Raw genomic sequence first — 20,545 nt, 5'->3', positions numbered from 1 at the left:
CACAAATCAATGTTGCCAGTAGGTAGCCACCTTTTCACCACACTTCTCACAGAAGTAAGCATTGTCTCCTTCTAGTAACTCCCCGTGCACAAACTGGTCGAGCGAATCCTGTAAAGTGGCATTCTTCACCGTCAAATTCAACGCAAAGAACGACTCTTCTCTCTCATACCTGACCACAAGAGAAAATGGTGTTTTACAACAACTCATCAAATACAGATGAAATTCACATCGAATATGAAAAACAATCACAATTGACATATACGCTTTACACTTTAAGATGTTAAATTTTTGCCAGTTAAATGCATTTTCTCTTTTTGCACTGGAAGGTGAAACAATTAAACACGGGGAAAATATTTTATTTACAAAGCTATATATTTAAAACAAAAGGAAGTTAAGTCAATATCTGGCAAATTTGTAAAAAATTACTAGAAAGGCAAAAAATATACTCGTATAAAGTACATTGCACAGTCTGACTAGTATCACAATGGTGCACTGACTGTGAATAAACTGGGTAGAGGTAATAGCAATGAACAAAAACAAAGATACTATTAGTAAAGTATCTTAGTTAGCAAAGTTATGGCACGGTAACAAACATTTACTATCAACAGGACTACTGCAAAAGCTCCTTGAAATTAAGGTTTATCTGTGTCCCTAATAAAGAGCCATCTCATTACCATCAAGTTCTGCTGATGAACTTTGGCTTCAGCAATTTCATATCTTTAGGTTTTCTGGAGTTTGTTATAAATGTGTTTTACTGTATATGCAGTTTGCTTTTATCAACACATTTGGAATGATTATTGTTGCTATCTAGGGATGTCACGGTTAACCGAAATAACGGTTAATCGCGGTTCAAAAGACCACGGTTCGGTTCATAATTTCCGTATTTCGGTTTGGTTCTGTATAAGTAGGTCGTAGTTGTTTGGTAGCAGCAAAGGTGTGGATTATTTGTGTCATATCTCGATCGATACACGCCCCTGACTCCATAGTCATGCAACCGCAATAATAAGTACAACTATGTTCTTTAGGATTGCTTGAAATGGCAACTTCGACTTGGATTTTCTCGTCGGAGGCGGTCTTGTGCACAAGACGGTAACTGAATACTGGCTATATGTATAAACACAAATTAAACACTTCACAGGATTTACCTCTTCAATCAATGTCGGCCTATATATCTAATATAACTTGGAAATCAGCAGCTACGAACGAAACTGGATTCAACACATTGGCCCAGTGCAGAAAACATGACAACACGAGGCCTTTGCCTTGAAAAAGTTTTACAAACGACTTTAACCCAATTTCGTAGCGGTATATATATGTGTATATATTATGTACGATATGGGCGGACATTGATGAGTTTAGATCCCGTAAAGTACACCAATTTAATATTGGTTTTTTTAATTTTATGATTCTAGTCAGATTGTCAAAACGTAAGGTGCATGAGCAACATGCATAATATACATGAGGTAGGTTAGCACTAGCAACTTAGTTAATACGGAGACTGAAATGTTTGCAGGCCATGATATAATAAAGGAGAGAACATGATTGTCCAGTAAGTACATAGATTGTGCAATGGATATATTTGCATGATATAATGAAGGAAATATATATTACATAGATGTTTCAACGTCAACTTAAGATGGGACAGTTGTGGACATCGAAATACCTAATACAAGTGACAGATTCTTCGTGTTAGTATCTTTATACTCAATACCCTCAGAGGACTAGTAGACAATTGTATATTACTGTTTTAAGTGTGTACATAAGGAAGTTTATTTACGTATTCTACTTGTGATTGTGTATATAAAATACATAGATTACAAAGTTGCCTGAACCGAACTGAATTAACTGAAAACCGACAACAAAAATGATAACCGAACCGAACCAAAAAATTCCTGAACCGTGACATCCCTATTGCTATCACAGTACAGTGTTCTACCTAACTATGAATATCATCACCAAATATAATAAATTTTAAAAATTCACCACAACAAACTTACCTGTGTGGACAATCTTTACAGATCTTTTGGTCAGAAAAGATGCCCTCAAACCTGGCTTTGAAAAGTTCTTCCTTGCCACTTTTCTGAAATGAAAAACAAAAATGTTTAAGTGTTACAGTGGGTAGAAAAAACAAACAGTTTACTTGACACCTAGTAAACAAATCACATTGTTAAACCTCATCAGTGGTACAATTTCCTTGGTTTACTGAAATGTGAGAACATTTCTTAGTAATGCATGCTCAAAGTTGATGAAACATTGTATTTCCCAGCAGCATGATGCCAAAGTGAAAATACAATTTGTGTTTAAGCCAATTAGATCAAAGATTTCTCACATGTGATACTGTTGATTACCTTCATGTGTTCGTCCACCTGGTCGACAAGAGCCTGGAAGAAGTCAAATGCATCCTGTTGTTCCCGGATGTTTATGGACTGTCCCCAGAGCTGGAACACCTTCCAGAACTTCTCCGGCTCATGGTACTGAAGCTTGCTCTCCATGAGGTGACCAAACACCTGCTGGATCTGGTAAAATACACTGCCAAACAAATTCATATGTCATTCAAACGATTTTTTCTTAATATTTCAAAGATTTGTCAAACAGAAATAAAAACACATTCAAAATATGCAATACTACTACTTATAAATTCACATTTACTATGATACTTTTACATAATCTTTTAGTGCATCATACTGAAATTATTTAGCACTTATTCTATTATGCACCAATCAAAAATGGCTAAACCTTTTCACCCTTTCAGGCTGTAACTCTTAGCAACTTGATGACGTCACAGTTATTCTTTATTGTTCCAGTCACATGACCTCTATTGTCATTGTACCATAGTTGCAAACATCATGTAACTGTGCTCTGAAGACGACCTCCATTTGGCCGAAACATGTCAGCACGTAGGATGTAAATCTAACATTACATTTTGTACAGGATTCAGTGGTGTTGTTGTTCATCATTTCTTTTTTCAAAATCAACAAGTAAGATTGATGTTTTTCAATGTGACCGTTTACCAAAAGTAGGAAATTTATAAACAAACATGTAAAGGGATTCAAATTTAAACAATTTTTTTTGTAAATAACTTTTAAAATGAACAAGATAGGTGTGATTTTCATACAGACCTTTCTTCCTCTACATGGTCGTCATCAATCCCCAGCACACTCTCAGGAATACCCGGGGCCATGTAGAGTTGTTGTATCACAGAATTCATATAGCAGGTAGCTCCTCCATTCTTCAGGCCCACATAGCCACACCGTGCCCGTCCATCAACAGGGGGAAGGTACTAGGAGATAAATAATTATAGTTAGGGTAGTCAAAGCCACTCAAACAGGGGGAAGGTACTAGGAGGTAAATAATTATAGTTAGGGCACAAACAGGGGGAGGGTACTAGGAGGTAAATAATTATAGTTAGGGCAGCCAAAACCACACAAACAGGGGGAGAGTACTAGGAAGTAAATAGTTATAGTTAGGGTAGTCAAAGCCGCACAAACAGGGGGAAGTACTAGGAAGGAGGTAAATAATTATAGTTAGGGTAGTCAAAGCCACACAAACAGGGGGAAGGTACTAGGAGGTAAATGATTATAGTTAGGGCACAAACAGGGGGAGGGTACTAGGAGGTAAATAATTATAGTTAGGGCAGTCAAAACCACACAAACAGGGGGAAGGTACTAGGAGGTAAATAGTTATAGTTAGGGTAGTCAAAGCCACACAAACAGGGGGAAGGTACTAGGAGGTAAATAATTATAGCTAGGGTATTCAAAGCCACTCAAACAGGGGGAAGGTACTAGGAGGTAAATAATTATAGTTAGGGTAGTCAAAGCCACACAAACAGGGGGAAGGTACTAGGAGGTAAACAATTATAGTTAGGGCAGTCAAAGCCACACAAACAGGGGAAAGGTACTAGGAGTTAAACAATTATAGTTAGGGCAGTCAAAGCCACTCAAACAGGGGGAAGGTACTTGGAGGTAAATAGTTATAGTTAGGGCAGCCAAAGCCACTCAAACAGGGGGAAGGTACTTGGAGGTAAATAGTTATAGTTAGGGCAGCCAAAGCCACTCAAACAGGGGGAAGGTACTTGGAGGTAAATAGTTATAGTTAGGGCAGCCAAAGCCACTCAAACAGGGGGAAGGTACTTGGAGGTAAATAGTTATAGTTAGGGTAGTCAAAGCCACACCACAGGGGGAAGGTACTAGGAGGTAAATAATTATAGTTAGGGCACAAACAGGGGGAGGGTTCTAGGAGGTAATTAATTATAGTTAGGGTTTTCAAAGCCACACAAACTGGGGGAAGGTACTAGGAGGTAAATAATTATAGTTAGGGCAGTCAAAACCAAACAAACAGGGGGAAGGTACTAGGAGGTAAACAATTATAGTAAGGTCAGTCAAAGCCACACAAACAGGGGGAAGGTACTTGGAGGTAAATAATTATAGTTAGGGCACAAACAGGGGGAGGGTTCTAGGAGGTAATTAATTATAGTTAGGGTTTTCAAAGCCACACAAACTGGGGGAAGGTACTAGGAGGTAAATAATTATAGTAAGGGTTGTCAAAGCCACACAAACAGGGGGAAGGTACTTGGAGGTAAATAATTATAGTTAGGGCAGTCAAAGTCACTCAAACAGGGGGAAGGTACTAGGAGGTAAACAATTATAGTTAGGGCAGTCAAAGTCACTCAAACAGGGGGAAGGTACTAGGAGGTAAACAATTATAGTTAGGGCAGTCAAAGTCACTCAATCAGGGGGAAGGTACTAGGAGGTAAATAATTATAGTTAGGGAAGTCAAAGCCACACAAACAGGGGGAAGGTACTTGGAGGTAAATAATTATAGTTAGAGTTGTCAAAGCCACACAAACAGGGGGAAGGTACTTGGAGGTAAATAATTATAGTTAGGGTTGTCAAAGCCACTCAAACAGGGGGAAGGTACTAGGAGGTAAACAATTATAGTTAGGGCAGTCAAAGCAACACAAACAGGGGAAAGGTACTAGGAGTTAAACAAATATAGTTAGGGCAGTCAAAGCCACTCAAACAGGGGGAAGGTACTTGGAGGTAAATAGTTATAGTTAGGGTAGTCAAAGCCACACCACAGGGGGAAGGTACTAGGAGGTAAATAATTATAGTTAGGGAAGTCAAAGCCACACAAACAGGGGGAAGGTACTTGGAGGTAAATAATTATAGTTAGAGTTGTCAAAGCCACACAAACAGGGGGAAGGTACTTGGAGGTAAATAATTATAGTTAGAGTTGTCAAAGCCACACAAACAGGGGGAAGGTACTTGGAGGTAAATAATTATAGTAAGGGAAGTCAAAGCCACACAAACAGGGGGAAGGTACTAGGAGGTAAACTATTATAGTTAGGGTAGTCAAAGCCACTCAAACAGGGGGAAGGTACTAGGAGGTAAACAATTATAGTTAGGGCAGTAAAAGCCACACAAACAGGGGAAAGGTACTAGGAGTTAAACAAATATAGTTAGGGCAGTCAAAGCCACTCAAACAGGGGGAAGGTACTTGGAGGTAAATAGTTATAGTTAGGGTAGTCAAAGCCACACCACAGGGGGAAGGTACTAGGAGGTAAATAATTATAGTAAGGGTTGTCAAAGCCACACAAACAGGGGGAAGGTACTAGGAGGGAAACAATTATAGTTAGGGCAGTCAAAGCCACACAAACAGGGGAAAGGTACTAGGAGTTAAACAAATATAGTTAGGGCAGTCAAAGCCACTCAAACAGGGGGAAGGTACTAGGAGGTAAATAATTATAGTTAGGGCACAAACAGGGGGAGGGTTCTAGGAGGTAATTAATTATAGTTAGGGTTTTCAAAGCCACACAAACTGGGGGAAGGTACTAGGAGGTAAATAATTATAGTAAGGGTTGTCAAAGCCACACAAACAGGGGGAAGGTACTAGGAGGTAAATACTTAGGGTATGTTGCTATATGTTGCTTTATGCAGTTTATTTAAAACGTAAACAAGAAAAGCATAGTTAAGTTCAGCCACATCTTCATTGGTAAGATGAAGATCATTTCAATAATCAATAATCAATCATTATCATGACACCAATTTTATTTTTTGCTATAAACAAGTATTTTGTATCCTTTCTTTTAATAGTTCCATCTTACATTTTAGGAGAGGGTTTTTATGTCGATAGTGGTATATGTATGATGTTATAATAAAAACCATCTACTCTAGCCTGGCAAATATGTAAAAAGTTATTGTTGAAATTGTACAATGGCACTGTAATCTAGGAGATGGCTCTTGATCCCTGACCATTGAAATATCAGCCCTCGGTAACACGATAGCTACCGGCCCTACCTCCCACTCATTGGCACAATCTGGTTGAGGTAGGTGATGCATTTGAATGAGTTGTTTACAAATGTCGGTGAGGATAGGCAGGCTGTCCATGGCCAGCTCTGCCAGGAGGTGATAAGCTGCCACACGTGACTCTGAGTTACTGCACCTATACAAACAAACAGGATTTAGGTGAGCTTACAACTTTAACGGCCCTATAATAAAGAAAATGACTTAATATGCAGACTAACAAAACAATCACATGATTTTACACTCCCCCTAGGGCAAATCCTTTCCACTTCCTTTTCTTTCTTGAAAAACAACAATAGCTTATAGTTTAGTCACAATTTCCTTCCTTTCCTCGTTTTCTGTCTTTTGTTTAAACATTTTATTTACAAATTGTGACACTGATGTTGACTTTGACTTACTTTGGATTGGCCTCAGTGAGGTCACCCTTCAGGTTAGAGTCGTCCATACTATCCATCATGACCTTGGAGGCCGGGAACAGGAAGTCATTGAGAAGGTCATACACCAGTCCTCTCCCTAGCAGCAATAAAAATATCACGGTGTTATCTCCCCTACATTACAATTACTGTAAAATTCTTCCTTTAACTTGGATACTGTATAACACTTGTATTCACTGTATAACACTTATATCCACTGTATAACACTTATATTCACTGTATAACACTCATATTTACTGTATAACACTTATATCTACTGTATAACACTTATATTCACTGTATAACACTCATATTTACTGTATAACCCTTATATTCACTGTATAACACTCATATTTACTGTATAACAGTTATATTTATTGTATAGCTTTTACGTTAATGTAAGTCATCATTATTTTGGATTAGGTTACATGTTGCTAAATTCTTGGCCCCAAAAATGCAACCAATGATGTTACGTGAAATCCATAAAATCAGTTTTCTTCCTTGTACAGAACAACATAGAGTATGTCAGTGACAATTTAAAGCAGTTGAAAGTATCTGGTTTTCTTGCTGAACATAGACTATAATGTCTCCTATTAGGACAAAATTGTCTGTAAAAATATACCTCACGATTCAAGTCGGACATTCCTGATAGTGATGAAACCAACACAGCTATGATTTAAGCAAGTACATGTATGTACATTTAGTGATGAGGTCACATAGCTGAGCATATTTTTCTCACCAAATTGTTTCCAAGAAATTTACTCCAAATCATGTATGAATGATGAAGCCATCTTTTTCAATGTTAATTACAAGGCATTGTTATGTCTTACCAAATTCCTCCTTGTCTATGCCCTCACAGGTAAACAGGGTCTTGATGAGCTTCAGGTGACCAGCCAGTAAACTGTTGTCTGTATCAGACAAGTCACGGTTCGTTGACGGCACAAAATTTCCCAACCAATTGATCTCATCCTCCAACATAGTAGGTACATCCAAGGACAGTTTCTTCTGATCTTCATCTACAACCGTATCACTGGTCATTACACAAATGTAGAAATATAACATCCTCTACAACCTTATCACTGGTCATTACACAAATGTAGCAATATAACATCCTCTACAACCGTGTCACTGGTCATTACACAAATGTAGAAACATAACATCCTCTACAACCGTGTCACTGGTCATTACACAAATGTAGCAATATAACATCCTCTACAAGCGTGTCACTGGTCATTACACAAATGTAGCAATATAACATCCTCTACAACCGTATCACTCGTCATTATTAAAATGTAGAAATATAACATCCCCTATAGCCGTATCACTAGTCATTATACAAATGTAGAAATATAACATCCTCTACAACCGTATCACTCGTCATTATTCAAATGTAGAAATATAACATCCTCTACAACCGTGTCACTGGTCATTACACAAATGTAGAAATATAACATCCTCTATAGCCGTATCACTCGTCATTACACAAATGTAGAAACATAACATCCTCTACAACCGTATCACTCGTCATTACACGAATGTAGAAACATAACATCCTCTACAACCGTATCACTCGTCATTACACAAATGTAGAAACATAACATCCTCTACAACCGTGTCACTCGTCATTACACAAATGTAGAAATATAACATCCTCTACAACCGTATCACTCGTCATTATTCAAATGTAGAAATATAACATCCTCTACAACCGTATCACTCGTCATTATTCAAATGTAGAAATATAACATCCTCTACAACCGTATCACTCGTCATTATTCAAATGTAGAAATATAACATCCTCTACAACCGTAGCACTGGTCATTACACAAATGTAGAAATATAACATCCTCTCCAACAGTATCACTCGTCATTATACAGATGTAGAAATATAACATCCTCTACAACCGTATCACTCGTCATTACCCAAATGTAGAAACATAACATCCTCTACAACCGTATCACTCGTCATTATTCAAATGTAGAAATATAACATCCTCTACAACCGTATCTCTCGTCATTACACAAATGTAGAAATATAACATCCTCTACAACCGTAGCACTGGTCATTACACAAATGTAGAAATATAACATCCTCTCCAACAGTATCACTCGTCATTATACAGATGTAGAAATATAACATCCTCTACAACCGTATCTCTCGTCATTACACAAATGTAGAAATATAACATCCTCTATAGCCGTATCACTAGTCATTATACAAATGTAGAAATATAACATCCTCTACAACAGTATCACTCGTCATTACACAAATGTAGAAATATAACATCCTCTCCAACAGTATCACTCGTCATTATACAAATGTAGAAATATAACATCCTCTACAACCGTATCACTCGTCATTACACAAATGTAGAAATATAGCATATTTCAGCAATATGATACATACCTGTTAAGTTTTCCAGTAGTCTACACCGCAAATCAAAATACTGGGAACATTGCATCAACAATCTGGAACGGAATCAGAACACATAAACATTTCTTTATTAATCAAGTCCAAACTGGTTTTGAAGAAATACAGATTATATATATTTTGTTATAACAACCAATAAAAAAAAATTAAGCTGAATGCCCATATAAGGACTTTCTTGTTTATGGCTGGAATGTATGACTAAACCTATTGATTGAACTGTAACTAAATTGATGGTGAAGTTCAGAAAATCACATGTTAGTTTGGGGTGATTTTTTTCAAGAGTTAATTTGACTTAAGTTTTGATTAATATAGAAGTCATCCATCTGATCATAGCAGAATTATATGAGTTGAGGTTGGAAAATCAGCTTTTCCAATCTATCGGGTTAAAACAAAGTATTGCAGAACAACACTAATCTGCCTGGTCATTGCTGAAGTCAAAGAATGACATGGTGTGAATTTGGGAAAAATTAAACTGGGGAAGGAAGTCTAAGGATAGCGTGTCATATGTCTCACCTTTGACTAGCGCCCCTTGTGCTAGCGGAAGACACCCAGAAAGGGAGATAAGCCTTGAGGAGCACTTTTAAAATGAACTGGTGTGGAGTTTGATGTCCAACAGAATTGACGGTGCTGCCCTCACTGAGAGATAACTGAGTCTGACTGAGGAGATAAAACTGGTCGAGTGCTGCGTTCCTGATGTCGGCCTGGGAACAGCCAACTAGTATGTCTATAATGAAGTCACTGACACATGGCAGCGTGTAAAACGAGGCTGCAAATAACAAACAAGGGTATCAACAGCAATGTCAGATTTACTGTACTGATAGAAATTTCTAAATAGTGCCTTGACATTTAAACACCAGTTTCCTCAAAGAAAGATTGGACAAAAATTCTGTATGTCCTCCAAATTAAATTAAAATTTCAAGTAACTGTCTAAATATAAAATGTATCGAGAGATATATAGTATAAAGAAGAAAATAAACACATAGACAATATATAGATTTAAATAGAGAACATATTATTAACGTCGTTTGTTCTGTACAGATATTAGAAACTATGAAGTCTCAAACAATGTTATTTGACAAATAATTTCCAACCTTTTGACAGTCTAATTTCCCACTAATGAGTCCATTGGATACTAACCTAGTAATTCACAACGAAGTTGAAGGCAAGCAACAAGAATTTCCAAGGCTTCCTTAGCTATATTGCAATCCTTGGAGGAGATGAACGTCTGCCTTACACACACACCAGCATGTAGTGTTTGACAGTCACTATCACTACCGGTACTGGCTGTACTACCTGTCAAATTACAGCCGAGCAAACATTTATATCACTACAAATCAACGTCTTTATTATAAACCTTTTATCAGGGCAATTCTGTGTTAAATAATTTGTTTTTGTTTCCAAAAACAATATCAAGTAGCATGAAATGATGTCTCCAAGTGTATTTTTTTTTCCAAAACATCATTGGGCATGTCACATACATAAACTTTGTGTTCTAAAAACCACTGTATATGTATCAACTGGAGAATTATCTTTAAAGATCTATATATATATAATTTCAAATGTTTGACAGGGGAATTAACCTTATAACATTGTAAACATGCATTGGTATGCTCATTGAATTAATCAGGATTTGTATTGATACAATCGGTAGTGCTGATCATTTGAAGGATAAATGCATAAACACCATATCTAAGTTCTGCAGACAGCTGTATCTACTATTTGTAAATTTGTTTTCATCATGCAGTGCTCCTGTCCCTATGAAAATCCTATTGGATAATTTAAAGGAGGAAAGCCTATCTCTGCCAGGTGTTAGGATACTTGCATCCTTACCAGTCGTGCAATCTAGCCACATTCATACATGCTATCTGGAGTGTACAATATATACATATCTACAAACTCTATATGTGCTTTGCTAGGATACTTACCAGTGCTACTCTGTCGGCTACGACAGCCACACCCGTACATGTTGGAGCTTTCTATGATTGGCTGAGGGGAACTGAGGAGGTGGAGCCGACCAGCAGCTGCCGCCCACGTTACCCTCATAAAACAAGACACTGTCTCCGTAAAGACCGGTACACCCATTGTCTATAAAAATAACATACAGCATTAATAATACACAATACAGGTTGTTTTTTAAAACGAGGCTACCTATTGTTTGTGATAGAAAATCAGATATAACTTCATAAGAATCTATAAAGTCTCGCAGTGGATAAACAAAATGGAAATAGAAAATTAAAAGATTAAAGATCAAAATTTCTAAAAATCAGATTTTAACATTTAGGAATACATAGAACAGATGATGATTTTTTTTAAAATATTACTGCAATGCAGAAGGACTTGTTAATCTGAGCTTTAATGTCCCAGAAAATTCTAGATGCTAACTGTTCAGAAGCTAAAATATAATGAACACCCAGTGATCATATATGCTTCATCAATATTATTTAAAAAAATTGTTACATCAGAAATAACAATATTTACCTGTACTGCATGCCCTGCAGCAGTGACCGCCCTCTCCACATTAATAGTCAGTGGACTGGTCAGTGACGTAGGGGGGGTGGCTGACAGAGTGACCTTGGGCATATCCCCAGCCTCCGAGGGTAGGCATGCCGCTCCTTCTGTACTGACAGCCTCACCGGTGACTGTTTGGCCACACAGGAGAAATCTGGCCAGCTGTAGACAGATGGAGTAACAGCCCTGGCGCGTGGTGTAGTTGAGTTCTGGAGCGAGACTCTCGGGCTGAAGGACATTCACAACCATCTGCAGGCCATCACAGTTAAGGAAGTCCTCACAGAACTGCTGTGCACTCAACCTTGTCCCTATGTCACAGGTCGTGGGCATCAGCTTGGAACTCAATACCTACAGCAAGGTCAATATCAAGTGCAACTCTTAAGAGTAATTTTCTTCAGATTACATTGGACGCTATACAAAGACTGTATTTCAAATTGTAGTAATTTGATTACAGTAGAAATACAAATTTGTCCAAATTTTGTACAAATACAAAGATATGCTGTTTCATATACGAAAAAATTTGTTTAAGTTACGACATTATAAGCATAACTTGACTTTAGCATTTTCAAAATATATCACGCTGAATCAACATAATTATGTAAAAGTAATTCATATGGTTTCATCTGGCAGATACCATCCTTCTTGGAGATTATACTCTTAAACTTTACCTCCAGATTATACAGCACCCTGAAGGCAGACATGTCCTGGGCACCGGAGTCGAACAGAACCTTAAGGACCTCCTTTGGCGGCAGTCGAGGACTGGACACAGGGGTGATAGTGGCTGTTGTCTTACGTGGACTGGCACGTGGACTGATGTCATCACCAGACCCCATCTGTTTGGACATCTGTAGAATATTTTAATCTAAATATTTTTTCCCTATAAATATTGCACTCCATATACCCTATAAATTAAACCCAGTTTCCCTTTTTCAGTGACATGTACATGTAGTCAGTTGTTTTTTTAAATTGAGAAAAATTCACAAATTACATTCAACTTTCCAATCTGAACCGGTAAAGGGGAAAAAATTCAACTTCCCAGCTAGCAGCCATTGCTTCACAACATAAGGATCAGCAATTATTTTCATATTGAGCTTTATTCAATGTATATCGTTTCATTTTTTTTAAAGTTCAATTCAGCAGTATTGTATCTCCAACTTCTACATGTTGCAATAAAACTAACCTTGTTGCTGATGGAGTCCAGGGACTCCGAAATGGCTGGGTCAGTTGGGATGAGCATCAACAGCTTCCGTACCCGCGAGGTGATTCTAAAAGTCAGTCAAGGATATCAGTAAAACAAACATATGGCAAAAAAACATAGTTACCAACAAAGCCCAGGAGTACAAGTAGTATGTTCCTTATAAACAGTTTTTTCTTGAAACACTGAACTGATTTTAATTGGTATTCATAGGAAATAAAAACATCAACTGGAAAAGACAAATTAATTTTGTAAGTTTCCAGATGGCATTCATATTGATAATGAATGCCAACTGCAAGCAGTTTATACATTTTTGGAATATTTGTATCTTTTCATCAAGTTGGTTATTATAATAATTATAAAATGGTTCACATAGTACAAAGATAGGTTAATTATGATTGTGTAACACTTCTATGACGAGCTATGTATAGTACAATGTGTACTTATTTGTCTCATGAAGGAGACAATGTACATATTGTTCCAGTCAGAATGCTACTTCAGAACATCGTCAACATGATGGTCATTTAGTTTAATGTTTCATGAGGAACAGACCCTTCACCATACCTTGGTTCCTCGAGGTCTGCAAGCTGGTAGAGCATTTCAAACACCTGACCACCCATAGCCATCACAACACCTGGTAACATCTTCTCCTGGGGGTAAGACAAGACATACTTCAGTGAAATATATTAAACTGTATAAAAAATAATCTAAACAGGATATCTGTTCTTATGATCTGAGTGCCTCCAACTGGATAACCTAAGCCTTTATTTCACTTTAATCCCAATGAGGAAAGTAGCTACCACACCATTATATATTACCACCATTTCACTGCCTAGAGGAAATACTCAACATAAATAAGAGATATGTTGTAGTAGCCATTGGCTCTAAAACTTTCTACTGGCTTTTGAAAAGTTGACTTTGAGACCAGATTATATTTTAACCCCCTCTCCCAATTATTTTTTTCACCCTTTAACAATAAGGCTAATTCCACACAGAGTGGGAATGTAAGACACAGGAATATGTAAAGTCTCAACAGCAAATTCAACAACTGTTGGATTTCCTTTCAAAGAATCAAGGGGAAATATAACTGGGAAAAAAGTCTTATGATTTAAGAAAGTCATGGTTCCTCCAAACTCGTATCACAAGCCAGCAGGCCCATGAAAACAGAGATTTATTTGATGCTTGAAATTAAATTTTTGATTGGATGATTTTTTGAACATCTTACAAATCAACATAGTGATGATAATAATAAACATCATACTTGTTCTAGGTCAAAGGTCTGCTTCGAAGTTGGTGTAGCTGGCGGCTGAAACAAAAAGAAGGAAATATTAGCATGTACAGTGCAGAGGATCATTGTTATTTAATTTCTCAACGTTAAAACAACAATAGTTTGCATAAAACAGCTGCATTTGAGGAGAAAAACTTAAATTTACAACTTTGAAATCTAAAGGCAATATTTCATTAAGTATGCAGGACATACAAAAATAACAAATAACATATGCAGGAGTTGAACAAAGACAAAGGCAAATTTTGACAACAATAACAACAATGATTGTTAATAACGTTGTATCCATTCCTTATGTGTTAATACTGATGTTTACCCAGAAACTCTGGTCATTCTGTGTACAACAAAACCGTGTTGGTCTGAAAGATTTGGTTTCCATGTACACTGAAACCTTGTTAGCATGGACACTGTGGTGTCTGTGTAGACTGAAACCTTGTTAGCATGGACACTGTTGTTTCTGTGAACATTGAAATCTTTTTAGTCTGGTCACTGTGGTGTCTGTGTAGACAGGAACCTTGTTAGTCTCACCACATTGACTCTAGTGTATATAGGAATCCTGTTTGTGTGGACACATTATAAAGTGTACATTGGACCCTTGTTAGTCTGGACACATTGACTTTAGTGTACATTGGACCCTTGTTAGTCTGGACACATTGACTTTAGTGTACATTGGACCCTTGTTAGTCTGAACATATTGACTTTAGTGTACATTAGACCCTTGTTAGTCTGGACAATTGACTTTATTGTACATTGGACCCTTGTTAGTCTGGACACATTGACTTTAGTGTACATTGGACCCTTGTTAGTCTGGACATATTGACTTTAGTGTACATTGGACCCTTGTTAGTCTGGACACATTGACTTTAGTGTACATTGGACCCTTGTTAGTCTGGACACATTGACTTTAGTGTACATTGGACCCTTGTTAGTCTGGACACATTGACTTTAGTGTACATTGGACCCTTGTTAGTCTGGACACATTGACTTTAGTGTACATTGGACCCTTGTTAGTCTGGACACATTGACTTTAGTGTACATTGGACCCTTGTTAGTCTGGACACATTGACTTTAGTGTACATTGGACCCTTGTTAGTCTGGACACATTGACTTTAGTGTACATTGGACCCTTGTTAGTCTGGACACATTGACTTTAGTGTACATTGGACCCTTGTTAGTCTGGACACATTGACTTTAGTGTACATTGGACCCTTGTTAGTCTGGACACATTGACTTTAGTGTACATTGGACCCTTGTTAGTCTGGACACATTGACTTTAGTGTACATTGGACCCTTGTTAGTCTGGACACATTGACTTTAGTGTACATTGGACCCTTGTTAGTCTGGACACATTGACTTTAGTGTACATTGGACCCTTGTTAGTCTGGACACATTGACTTTAGTGTACATTGGACCCTTGTTAGTCTGGACACATTGACTTTAGTGTACATTGGACCCTTGTTAGTCTGGACACATTGACTTTAGTGTACATTGGACCCTTGTTAGTCTGGACACATTGACTTTAGTGTACATTGGACCCTTGTTAGTCTGGACACATTGACTTTAGTGTACATTGGACCCTTGTTAGTCTGGACACATTGACTTTAGTGTACATTGGACCCTTGTTAGTCTGGACACATTGACTTTAGTGTACATTGGACCCTTGTTAGTCTGGACACATTGACTTTAGTGTACATTGGACCCTTGTTAGTCTGGACACATTGACTTTAGTGTACATTGGACCCTTGTTAGTCTGGACACATTGACTTTAGTGTACATTGGACCCTTGTTAGTCTGGACACATTGACTTTAGTGTACATTGGACCCTTGTTAGTCTGGACACATTGACTTTAGTGTACATTGGACCCTTGTTAGTCTGGACACATTGACTTTAGTGTACATTGGACCCTTGTTAGTCTGGACACATTGACTTTAGTGTACATTGGACCCTTGTTAGTCTGGACACATTGACTTTAGTGTACATTGGACCCTTGTTAGTCTGGACACATTGACTTTAGTGTACATTGGACCCTTGTTAGTCTGGACACATTGACTTTAGTGTACATTGGACCCTTGTTAGTCTGGACACATTGACTTTAGTGTACATTGGACCCTTGTTAGTCTGGACACATTGACTTTAGTGTACATTGGACCCTTGTTAGTCTGGACACATTGACTTTAGTGTACATTGGACCCTTGTTAGTCTGGACACATTGACTTTAGTGTACATTGGACCCTTGTTAGTCTGGACACATTGACTTTAGTGTACATTGGACCCTTGTTAGTCTGGACACATTGACTTTAGTGTACATTGGACCCTTGTTAGTCTGGACACATTGACTTTAGTGTACATTGGACCCTTGTTAGTCTGGACACATTGACTTTAGTGTACATTGGACCCTTGTTAGTCTGGACACATTGACTTTAGTGTACATTGGACCCTTGTTAGTCTGGACACATTGACTTTAGTGTACATTGGACCCTTGTTAGTCTGGACACATTGACTTTAGTGTACATTGGACCCTTGTTAGTCTGGACACATTGACTTTAGTGTACATTGGACCCTTGTTAGTCTGGACACATTGACTTTAGTGTACATTGGACCCTTGTTAGTCTGGACACATTGACTTTAGTGTACATTGGACCCTTGTTAGTCTGGACACATTGACTTTAGTGTACATTGGACCCTTGTTAGTCTGGACACATTGACTTTAGTGTACATTGGACCCTTGTTAGTCTGGACACATTGACTTTAGTGTACATTGGACCCTTGTTAGTCTGGACACATTGACTTTAGTGTACATTGGACCCTTGTTAGTCTGGACACATTGACTTTAGTGTACATTGGACCCTTGTTAGTCTGGACACATTGACTTTAGTGTACATTGGACCCTTGTTAGTCTGGACACATTGACTTTAGTGTACATTGGACCCTTGTTAGTCTGGACACATTGACTTTAGTGTACATTGGACCCTTGTTAGTCTGGACACATTGACTTTAGTGTACATTGGACCCTTGTTAGTCTGGACACATTGACTTTAGTGTACATTGGACCCTTGTTAGTCTGGACACATTGACTTTAGTGTACATTGGACCCTTGTTAGTCTGGACACATTGACTTTAGTGTACATTGGACCCTTGTTAGTCTGGACACATTGACTTTAGTGTACATTGGACCCTTGTTAGTCTGGACACATTGACTTTAGTGTACATTGGACCCTTGTTAGTCTGGACACATTGACTTTAGTGTACATTGGACCCTTGTTAGTCTGGACACATTGACTTTAGTGTACATTGGACCCTTGTTAGTCTGGACACATTGACTTTAGTGTACATTGGACCCTTGTTAGTCTGGACACATTGACTTTAGTGTACATTGGACCCTTGTTAGTCTGGACACATTGACTTTAGTGTACATTGGACCCTTGTTAGTCTGGACACATTGACTTTAGTGTACATTGGACCCTTGTTAGTCTGGACACATTGACTTTAGTGTACATTGGACCCTTGTTAGTCTGGACACATTGACTTTAGTGTACATTGGACCCTTGTTAGTCTGGACACATTGACTTTAGTGTACATTGGACCCTTGTTAGTCTGGACATATTGACTTTAGTGTACATTGGACCCTTGTTAATCTGGACACATTGACTTTATTGTACATTGAACCCTTGTTAGTCTGGACATATTGACTTTAGTGTACATTGGACCCTTGTTAATCTGGACACATTGACTTTATTGTACATTGAACCCTTGTTAGTGTGGACACATTGACTTTAGTGTACATTGGACCCTTGTTGGTCTGTACACCATGATTTCTGTTCCGGTGAATCTTGTTAATGTTACTGTATAAAGTCATATGCGAGGTTGTAAATCTCATCTAATATTGTATAACATGAAATATTGTGGCGTTTTTTAACTGTTTTATGTTTATAAAGCTTAGGTTGCTACAATATCGTGCGACCAGCTGGTATAATTGAATTTTTGCTCATTTATTCACTGCAGTACATAAATAATATAATATTAATACAATATACAGAGCTTCACATTATACAATTCTGAAGAAAGGATATACATACATGCCATATATATCTATAAACTAAAAATAAATTACAGGGCATCACTCAACAGAATTAGAACAACCTAAACTCAGCCATCTACTATTTCTAAGCCAAGTTAAAGAAATTGTGTGTAAAAAGCAAGAATACAGTATGCATAATTGATAATTTTTGAATGCAGGATTACTGTAAGCAGAAATAGTTTACATGCAGTTGAACAATGATTGAACAAGATCAATGTGAATTATTTTCAAAAGGAAATTGCTATAATGATTTTACAATGTATAAACAAACAAACAAAAATCAGTAACTGTTTTCAAGAAATAGAACTCAACAGGCAATGGAATGGCTGACATCTCTAATGTTAAAGGCTGGTGTTGCTACATTACTAGTGTTCATTAGTGCTGTGTATAAATCTGGAAACTTTTTCTAAGTGATATCCCAGAAGTAATTAAAGATATGCTATCAATCATAATTCAAATATTCTATGAAGACATAAACGGTGTTCTTATCTATGAATAGTACAAAAGTTTGTGACACATTTTCAAAGTGAAAGTAAGGCCAATAAATCTGTTTTCACCAAAATGAGGTCTGCATACCTTGTGAATGTAGTTTACAGATGAATGACTGTGATAAATATTTGTTATAGACATGCAAAACAGTACTTATATGTATAATACTGACTGTATACCGTTTACCCAGAACACACGACAACTGCATGCTAACAACACAAGTCATGAGTCAAACATTTTGACAATACATAACTCTCAAATTTCTTTTTTGGAAGCAAATTCAGGACCTATTCTGTTCTACTTTTTGTAGCCTTAAAAAAAAAGAACATTCTTCCAATAGCAAATAGTTTGCAATTATCCCACTTTTAGAAACAAAAATCTTTCTCGTTGGAAACAATATGCTTGGCCTTTATTCAAAAACTTACTAATACCATTCAACAAATACACACACACAAAAATTGAAAGGCTAGGTAGGGACAATTTTTGCAAACTTAAAAAGAAGTTGGAAATATTTTATACATAAATGGGTTTTTTCAAAAAGTATCATTTCGTCCAACTTAATATTTTTCACCTTGATTTTAACATGGAAAGTACAGTTACTTATAAAAAAAAATACCACTACTGTTATCTGTTATAATCATGAAAAAGGTGAATTTACCAGATCTGTAATGATGGTAAGTTTCTATCTCAGAGACACAGAACACTAAGAGCCATACTAAATAGATGATGACAGAATTGTGCTGACTAAACAAGATTGTGGAAATACAGATGAAGCAATAAATGCTATATATGATATGAACACAGATAGGGCAGGCAAATTACCTCATCTATTCTTAGGCTTTCTTGAATCTGGTTAATGAAAAAATATAAACAAAAGACGGCTGAGATAGTGACATAAAGACATCCCAGTATATAACATCAGTCTGTGTCATTCCTGAGTGACATATTGTGTAAAGAGAACAATCAATTGATGTAGATACAGAAAAATTGTTTTACAAAAAGCGCATTCTCTATATCGAAGGCATGCATGTTCCATAGTCAGACCATAACAACACTTAGTGGAGGAGCAGGAGAAATAAAGAAGCTCACTTGATTCCTACACCACAACTTAAAACAATAGCTCACACTTTCTCCAATGTTCAGGTACCATGAATGACCTTCACCAGTGGCAGATTTAGAGAGGGCCTGAGGATTGTCTTTTAACAGGTCAATTGGCTATTATTCCCTTGTTGTTTTTTTTGCTGTATACTAAGGTCAACTATAATAAAGGTTCAAATTTCCCTCGTGATCAGTATAAAGCATCAATCATAGTCTGACTTTAGCCAACTAACAAGGGTACCGCGCAAGTGGAACATAACACGCCAGTCTTACATTGTATGAGCAGTTTACCGTAAGGTTGTACATAAAGGGCAATAACTGCATGAATTACCGTCCGATAGTTGAGTTATCGAACTTGTCTGAGCTTTTATGGTAATAAACCTTCCTATGAAGTTTGAAGTTGATCCATCGAAAACATTTTGGCAATAGAATAAAGGGCCATAACTCTGTAATTTACAGTTCCATAATTACGGTTAAAGAACTGGTCCGGGCTATTATGGTAATAAACCTTCCTATGAAGTTTGAAGTAAATCCATAGAATACTACTCAGATATCGAGTGGACACTGTTTCGGCAATTGAAGAAAGGGCCGTAACTCTGTAAATTACGGTCCGATAATTGCAGTTATCAAACTTGTTCGAGCTATCATGACAATGAACCTTCCTATGAAGTTAATCCACTGAAAACTACTCAAGATATGGTCTGGACACCATTCACACCCGCCCACCCACACGCCAGCCCACCCA

At 37.4% G+C, this 20,545-nt stretch overlaps 1 protein-coding gene and 1 long non-coding RNA gene across 2 annotated transcripts in view; one reads left to right on the top strand and one right to left on the bottom strand.

The window, feature by feature from the left end:
* Positions 1–20,545, bottom strand: part of LOC110441515 (ubiquitin carboxyl-terminal hydrolase 24-like) — a gene marked incomplete at its 3' end in the record, with an annotated part of 82,076 nt that overhangs the window by 39,917 nt on the left and 21,614 nt on the right. Inside the window, exons 26-42 of the mRNA XM_021484689.1 lie at positions 19,525–19,551; positions 14,111–14,155; positions 13,414–13,499; positions 12,835–12,919; positions 12,323–12,499; positions 11,625–12,002; positions 11,072–11,231; positions 10,284–10,439; positions 9,660–9,912; positions 9,123–9,184; positions 7,546–7,731; positions 6,701–6,815; positions 6,297–6,441; positions 3,120–3,280; positions 2,349–2,529; positions 1,998–2,080; positions 31–169 (exon numbers count right to left, since the gene is read on the bottom strand). Of these exons, the coding sequence (XP_021340364.1) occupies positions 31–169; positions 1,998–2,080; positions 2,349–2,529; positions 3,120–3,280; positions 6,297–6,441; positions 6,701–6,815; positions 7,546–7,731; positions 9,123–9,184; positions 9,660–9,912; positions 10,284–10,439; positions 11,072–11,231; positions 11,625–12,002; positions 12,323–12,499; positions 12,835–12,919; positions 13,414–13,499; positions 14,111–14,155; positions 19,525–19,551 (2,439 nt within the window). The remainder of the gene's footprint in view (positions 1–30; positions 170–1,997; positions 2,081–2,348; positions 2,530–3,119; positions 3,281–6,296; positions 6,442–6,700; positions 6,816–7,545; positions 7,732–9,122; positions 9,185–9,659; positions 9,913–10,283; positions 10,440–11,071; positions 11,232–11,624; positions 12,003–12,322; positions 12,500–12,834; positions 12,920–13,413; positions 13,500–14,110; positions 14,156–19,524; positions 19,552–20,545) is intronic.
* LOC110441517 lies at positions 3,282–4,155 on the top strand. Its single transcript, XR_002461879.1, has 3 exons — positions 3,282–3,345; positions 3,511–3,568; positions 3,615–4,155. It is a non-coding gene; the product is annotated as an uncharacterized LOC110441517 (long non-coding RNA).

This window comes from Mizuhopecten yessoensis, unplaced genomic scaffold, assembly GCF_002113885.1.
Source record: "Mizuhopecten yessoensis strain PY_sf001 unplaced genomic scaffold, ASM211388v2 scaffold716011, whole genome shotgun sequence".
NCBI lineage: Eukaryota > Metazoa > Mollusca > Bivalvia > Pectinida > Pectinidae > Mizuhopecten > Mizuhopecten yessoensis.
This window is presented reverse-complemented; position numbering and strand designations above follow the sequence as displayed.